Genomic DNA, 7,594 nt, shown 5'->3' on the forward strand with positions numbered 1-7,594 from the left:
TCCCCCAACAAAAACCCCCCCCCCCCCCCCCCCCCCTTCCCATCTAAATTTGCCCCACCGCTTCCAGTTTGAGACATTTTGCGTAACCTTTCAGTCGCTGGATATAGCTTTTACAGTGTAGCCGGGAAGCTAGGGTCTCAGGTTGGCTGTGCAGGATCTATGGTGGGATCTGCAGGGTCTCAGCCCACCATAGACCCTGCAGAGCCCACCAGGGACCCCACACAGCCCACCTGAGAGTGACCCTGCAGAGCCCACCACAGATACTGCACAGTCCACCTGAGACCCTGACAAAGCCCACCATTGATCTTGCAGAGCCCACCTGAGACTCCATACAGCCCACCATAGACCCAGCAAAGCCCACTATAGATCCAGCAGACCCCACCTGAGGCACTACAGACCCTACTACCGACCCTGCACAGCCCATCATAGATCCTGTACAGAGACTCTCAGGTGCACTGCGCTGGATCTATGGTGGGCAAAGCAGGGTCTCAGGTGGGCTAAGCAGGGTCCCTTTCTCTACACATGTGCGCTCCTCTTACCTGCACCTCAGCCACTGGAGCGACACTGCTGGGCTCCGGCCTCCTCCACCTTCGCCGCCGGACTGGCGCTGCTGGGCCCCGACTCCTCCTCCAGCGGGAGCTCTATGATTAGGCGGCCGTCTAGTGTGCTTGATTAGGCAGCCGAGGCTGTTTTGGGGGCTGCCCCCCTGGAAAGTGCCGCTGAAGGCAAATGCCTTTGCTGCCTTGCGGTGAATACACCCCTAGTGCTAACTGGATTCCATCCAAGCTGGCCCTGGGTATGACGGGAGTAGATACACTACTCCAGTAACACCTTTGGGATGAACTGGAATGTTGATTGCTTAACAGGGCTTCTTGACCAGCATCAGAAGCTGACTGTACAAATTCTATTTTGGTTAAATGGGCCCAAATTTCCACAGATATACTCTAAAATCTTGGGGAAAGCTTTCCTAGAGAAGGGGAGGCCATCATAGCTGCAAAGGTGGGCCCAACTTCATATTAATGCCCAAGGTTATGGATTGGAATGTCAGGTGTCAACAAACTTCAGCCATATTAGGAAAAAGGTATGAAGGGCCACACTGAACACCAGGCCAATGAAGCTCAATAAATCTTGAAAAGATTCATTTCAGATAAGGTTTCCAGCTTCTAACAACCTTCAAATGATTTTGCACCGGTTTTAAAGTAATGGTGTTCCACATGGAACAAAAACAGTACAACTTTGGGTTGAGATCCAGGAAACAGCTACGATAGAACATCCTACACCAAAATGAGAAAAAATAAACGTTGATCATACTTACACTTACCAAAAGAATTGAGGGATCTCTGATTCTCCACCATGACGTCCTTGTAGAGATCCTTGTGTCCTTCTAGATACTCCCACTCCTCCATGGAGAAATAGACAGAGACATCCTGACACCTTATAGGAACCTGACACACACAATGATACAGTCACCATCCAGACACATCCCTTGTCTGTTCCTGGATCATGTCCCAGAATTCCCGGCACCGCTCACCTCTCCTGTCAGCAGCTCAATGATCTTCTGGGTGACTTCTAGAATCTTCTTATCATGGTTTCTGCTCCATCTTTTGGAAACACGGGGACATAAATTGGGTGCCAGTCGCTCACCAGATTTCTTTAAACACAGTATGCAAATTTTGAAAAGACAAAATTAATTAGTTACATGGCCTTGTAACGCTTTACAGCAAAAATGTTTAATGGTGACCCTCTCAGAATCCTCCTCACCTCTACAGCAAGGTCTATGGTTTACTATTATATTAATAAAAATAAGTGATGTCATGTGACCCTCCCAGAAATCTCCTCGGCTATCTGCTCAGGTCTGTGTTTTATGAATAGATATAAGAGTGATGTCATGTGACCTCCCAGAATCCTTCTCACCTCTCCAGTCAGGTCTGTGTGTTATTAATAGAGATAAAAATTATGTCATGTGACCTCCCAGAATCCTCCTCACCTCTCCGGTCAGGTCTGTGTTTTATTAATAGAGATAAGAGTGATGTCATGTGACCTCCCAGAATCCTCCTCACCTCTCCGGTCAGGTCTGTGTTTTATTAATAGAGATGAGTGATGTCATGTGATCTCCCAGAATCCTCCTCACCTCTCCGGTCAGGTCTGTGTTTTATTAATAGAGATAAGAGTGATGTCATGTGACCTCCCAGAATCCTCCTCACCTCTCCGGTCAGGTCTGTGTTTTATTAATAGAGATAAGAGCGATGTCATGTGACCTCCCAGAATCCTCCTCACCTCTCCGGTCAGGACTGTGTTTTATTAATAGAGATAAGAGTGATGTCATGTGACCTCCCAGAATCCTCCTCACCTCTCCGGTCAGGTCTGTGTTTTATTAATAGAGATAAGAGTGATGTCATGTGACCTCCCAGAATCCTCCTCACCTCTCCGGTCAGGTCTGTGTTTTATTAATAGAGATAAGAGTGATGTCATGTGACCCTCCCAGAATCCTCCTCACCTCTCCGGTCAGGTCTGTGTTTTATTAATATAGAGATGAGTGATGTCATGTGATCCTCCTCACCTCTCCAGTCAGCAGGTAGATGATCTCCAGGGCGAGGTTTAATACAATCTCAGTCATGTGACTCTCGTCCTCCTCCATTCTTGGTGGATAATGCTGGCGTTTTGAGAATGGATGCCGGAGCTTGTAGGCGTGATCATAAAAGCCCTGCGCATGGTGATGTAATCCTCAGTTATTACACCAAAATTAAAGTGCAACTGAAGAAGATGAAAAATAAAGTGATCTCTGAGGAAGGGGAAGAGCTCAGATCGGCAGCTTTTACCTTCAGCAAATATCATATGGCCAAATGCCTAGGCTTTATGGTCACATGACTGGCACCGAAGGGATTTCAAAGTTGTGTATATTCAGGGAGGTTATTTCAGCCCTTCTATTGCTCTTCGCTTATCTAGCCCAGACTGTTAACATTTGAGTAAATGTCACCTTTAGCAAAATGATTTCAAGTAAACCTGACATGAAAATATGGGAGTTGACAATGCTGGTCTCATTCCACAAATGCTTGTTATTTGGCTCTTATGCTGACCCTCTGGCTTCATTACTTACCAAGCTGCTGACCAGGAACAAACATTCAGGTTCAGACAGAGGTGGAGAAATCAGTATGGAATTCAGGAGCCAGTCTGTCCAGCCCAGGAGGCAGCAGGATCTTTTTAGGAGCCAGCTCCACCGACAGCAAGAAAAGCTCAAAAGTTGGGCGCCATCTGTAAATTTTAAGGGAGTGTTGGCTTCTTGGCTCTTGGGATTTGTCTAGCCCTGGATTAGGAAGTCCAAGAAGTGTCAGAAGTGCTTACCTGCATACTCGCTTCAGGTCAGTGCCTCAAAGTCAGAGGGTGAGTTTTCCAGGTTGGAGATGTTGACCAAAACCTAGAAGAAAACCATAAAGCTTTGACGATTTACCTGATCACTTGATTCCTCATGACCATCTACGGATTTGCGGTCAAAACCATCTCTGTCCGCGCCAAGCTCCAAACCATACGATTTCAATTCAGAATCAAACTTGGAGGAAACTGGTTGGTCATCCAAAGGACCCAAGTCCATGCCGATAATCTTTAGCTTTGAGCTGCCCTTCCCGGACCGAGAAGAAGAGGTGGCGGGGGTTGGAGTATGGTAGACATGGTCATGCTGGATTTTCCAAGGTTCTCCACCTTCATTGAATTCAAACTCTGGCCATTGAACCCCCTTGTCCTCCATGTTTTCATGACAGTCTGTGGAGGTGCTGGCGTGCACCATGCTCGCGCTATTGTGCTGGACCGCTGTCTCTGCTGGAAAGTTGGACCAATTTGGTTTCTCATTGTCGGCGGTAAACACCGTCGGCATGGCGTCATGTCGGAGGGACCTCCTCTTCTCTTTTGTTGAGACGTAGCCCTCCGGGGCAAAGTGACTGGAGCAGATGCGAAACGAGCTGTTGTTACCGCCGTGCAGTATGAGCTGCGCCACAGTGTCCAGGTCTTCCACGTCTTGCCGGATACGATGTCTACCAATGCAGCGCAGCCATTGTTTTATCCGGTGGAGCTTTCTAGGGAATGTGTGCATGACTACGCCCTCCAGCATTTTGTTTTTGCCTGTTTGGTTGTGGCAGTTGTTGACGCTGCAGTACGGCATCTTGTCCTGATGGAGAAAAGGTGCAGAGTATTTAAAGCAGGGGTCGCAAACCTCCGGCCCTCCGGCTGTGGTGAGACTACGAATCCCATGATGCATCTCTCTCCGGGAGGCATGTCTGTGGCTGTGAGAATCTTGCAATGCCTCATGGGATTTGGAGTTCCACCACAGCTGGAGGCCCGGTGGTCTGCTGCCCTGATTAAGGGCTTGTTCACACCAAATGCAGACCAGGTCCGGTCAGGTTTCTGCACACGCAGTGCAGTGGGTTGAGCCGCGTTATAGATGCGTTTTGGATGCGTTTTTGATGCGTTTAGGGCCGTTTTTTTTTTTAAGTTTAACATGAGCTTTCAGGCACTTGCATGCGTTTTTGATGCGTTTAGGGCCGTTTTTTTTTTTAAGTTTAACATGAGCTTTCAGGCACTTGCATGCGTTTTTGATGCGTTTAGGGCCGTTTTTTTTTTTAAGTTTAACATGAGCTTTCAGGCACTTGCATGCGTTTTTGATGCGTTTAGGGCCGTTTTTTTTTTTTTAACCAAAACTGGCCCTAAACGCATCAAAAACGCATGCAAGTGCCTGAAAGCCCATGTTAAACTTAAAAAAAAACACATTTTTTTTTTTAACCAAAACTGGCCCTAAACGCATCAAAAACGCATCCAAAACGCATCTATAACGCGGCACAACCCACTGCACTGCGTGTGCAGAAACCTGACCGGATCTGGTCTGCATTTGGTGTGAACAAGGCCTTAAAGGAAAGCCCCACTTTTACCATAGGATTCCCTGACTCTGTCTAACTGCCCTCCGCTACCTTCGCCTTTGTACAACACCGGTTCCCATAATACACGGCTTTGGCAACAGCCCTGGGTATGCGCACTCAGCCATAGCGAGAAAATAACTGAAAAAAATGACAGTTATTTTCAGTTTTAACATAATAATAATAAAAATACAAATAATACTACTACTAATAAATATAAAATCATATTATATACATTCTATTATAAAATAATGATTTTTCATGCATTAATTAGCAATTCATTGTGAAGGGAGCATAATGAGCATTTGGGTCAGGGGGACAGAAATGGGATCTACAAGCTTGTATGTACATAAGGACCCACCTGACTTGGGTGAGCAAAAGACTATTGACCAAAACATTCCAACCCAGCGCCTATCAGGTCTCCCGGAAAGGTTTTGCTGCCGGTGCCTGCTCTAGTTGGGGTTATTTTATAGACATCTCAGCCGTTGTCTTATTTCTTGGAAATTTTGTAGAGAGATTGAGGAGGATACAACATGGAAGTCACCCAATAGCTCTCTGTCTTCCCAAAATGTCAATTTTACAATTTTTGGTAGATTCTCGAGGATCGCACCACCTGGAGGTCACTACTATCTCTTGAGGACTCTAGTGAGATCCCTGCATTTAGTTCCCGGGTCTGTACACCTGCTGTGGCCATTATAAAGGGGTTCTCACCATCCCTGTGCTGACTTCCCGGGTCTATACTCCTGCTATGCTCATTATTTATGAGGGGCTCCCACCATCCCTGTGCTGACTTCCTGGGTCTGTACACCTGCTGTGCCATTATGAGGAGCTCCCACCATCCCTGTGCTGAGTTCCCGGGTCTGTACACCTGCTGTACCCATTATGAGGAGCTCCCTCCATCCCTGTGTTGACTTCCTGGGTCTGTACACCTGCTGTGCCCATTATGAGGGGCGCCCACCATCCCTGTGCTCAGTTCCCGGGTCTGTACGCCTGCTGTACCCATTATGAGGAACTCCCTCCATCCCTGTGTTGACTTCCTGGGTCTGTACACCTGCTGTCCCCATTATGAGGAGCTCCCTCCATCCCTCTGTTGAGTTCCTGGGTCTGTACACCTGCTGTCCCCATTATGAGGAGCTCCCTCCATCCCTCTGTTGAGTTCCTGGGTCTGTACACCTGCTGTCCCCATTATGAGGAGCTCCCTCCATCCCTCTGTTGAGTTCCTGGGTCTGTACACCTGCTGTCCCCATTATGAGGAGCTCCCTCCATCCCTCTGTTGAGTTCCTGGGTCTGTACACCTGCTGTCCCCATTATGAGGAGCTCCCTCCATCCCTGTGTTGACTTCCCGGGTCTGTACACCCGCTGTGCCCATTATGAGGGGCTCCCACCATCTCTGCCGGATTTTCTCCATTTCATATTCTGGGGGAAATGACATGAGGAGCTGGGACACAAAATGATGGGAGGGAACGTCCAATAGAAGGACAGGAAGAGAGTTGGGAATTGTGACAGGAAGATGTCACTTTTAGAGTATCCATGACATAGAAGAAGCCAGGAACTGACTCTGCCCACCAGACTCTGCCATACAGGAAAGGTGACATTTCCCGGACAGCAGGAGGAGCCATTCTTCCCATTAGCCACCCTGATGACAGCAATGAGCTCATCTGTGATCAGCACTGACGGCTGTCACTCACATTCTCCTCAGTCTGACGTCCAGCATCATTCAACTCACTTCCTCTAAGCCCAGGCCATCCTGGACCCGTCCCCAACCAGTGACTGGACAGTGATAGGAGAAGCAGCACAGTGATGAGCTCACCTGTCACTCTGCTCTCTCCTCCTCTCAGCGCATGAACTGATTGGCTCCCTGTACTGCTTCTTCCTCTCACACTACAGGGTCCATAAGAGGCCAATGCCAGCTACTTACACTGATACACTATTAAAGAATACACTGAATTATTAACAGAGTTGGATGTATTTGTGCCTTTTATATCTGCCGGGAGTTCAGCTGGCTGGCTGTTAGGTAGGAAAGGCTTCCTGCAGCTCATAATGAGCTCTGGAGCTATCGCCCATAGCAACCAGATCTGCTGCCTGAATAACGTGGCAGCACTGATTGCTATTAGCAACAGCTTTGCTTCTGCAACCTACAGCCTATTCTAAGCATTCCAACAGAAGAACTCTGCCACCCACAGCAACCAATCAGATTCTCCCATGCATGTTCCAACCTGCATCAAAAGCACAAAAGGAACCATCTGATTGGCTTTACCTGGCAGCGCAGGTAGTTTTTCTTTTTTAGGCAGTGACATGCACAAAACCCATAATCCTAAATACAGCTGGCTGTGCCCCTCCATAGAACCCCATCAGGATCATGTACACTTCTCATGATAACAGAAGAATAAGAGGGGAACCTACCTGTTACCCCAGGATCCAGCACTGATCAAACCCCACCCACTCAGCCCTGTCCTGTAGCCTCTCTCTGACCGGAAGGGAGCCTTTAGAGACGCCTTCCAAGCCCTGTCTGCGCTTCACTGGGTGTACTGGGCGTGGTTTCCCAGATGCTTCCGGGTTGCGTTCCAAACCTCGCTCTGGATTCGCAACTCACGGCTGTCATTGGCCAACAGTTGGTGTATAGAAGGGGCATTGCTAAAGCTTCACTTGGTACTGGAGGGAGAGGGGGAACACTGATAATGGCAGATTCCACC

General features: G+C 48.1%; 1 protein-coding gene across 1 annotated transcript in view; it reads right to left on the bottom strand.

Annotated features, from left to right (window-relative positions):
* Positions 1-1,355, bottom strand: part of LOC108797717 (zinc finger protein 345-like) — a 5,242-nt gene extending 3,887 nt beyond the window's left edge. Inside the window, exon 1 of the mRNA XM_018569368.1 lies at positions 1,322-1,355. Within this exon, the coding sequence (XP_018424870.1) occupies positions 1,322-1,355 (34 nt within the window). The remainder of the gene's footprint in view (positions 1-1,321) is intronic.
* Positions 1,356-7,594: the final 6,239 nt, after the last annotated feature.

The sequence above is a fragment of the Nanorana parkeri genome, unplaced genomic scaffold, assembly GCF_000935625.1.
Source record: "Nanorana parkeri isolate BGI_ZX_2015 unplaced genomic scaffold, ASM93562v1 scaffold1326, whole genome shotgun sequence".
NCBI lineage: Eukaryota > Metazoa > Chordata > Amphibia > Anura > Dicroglossidae > Nanorana > Nanorana parkeri.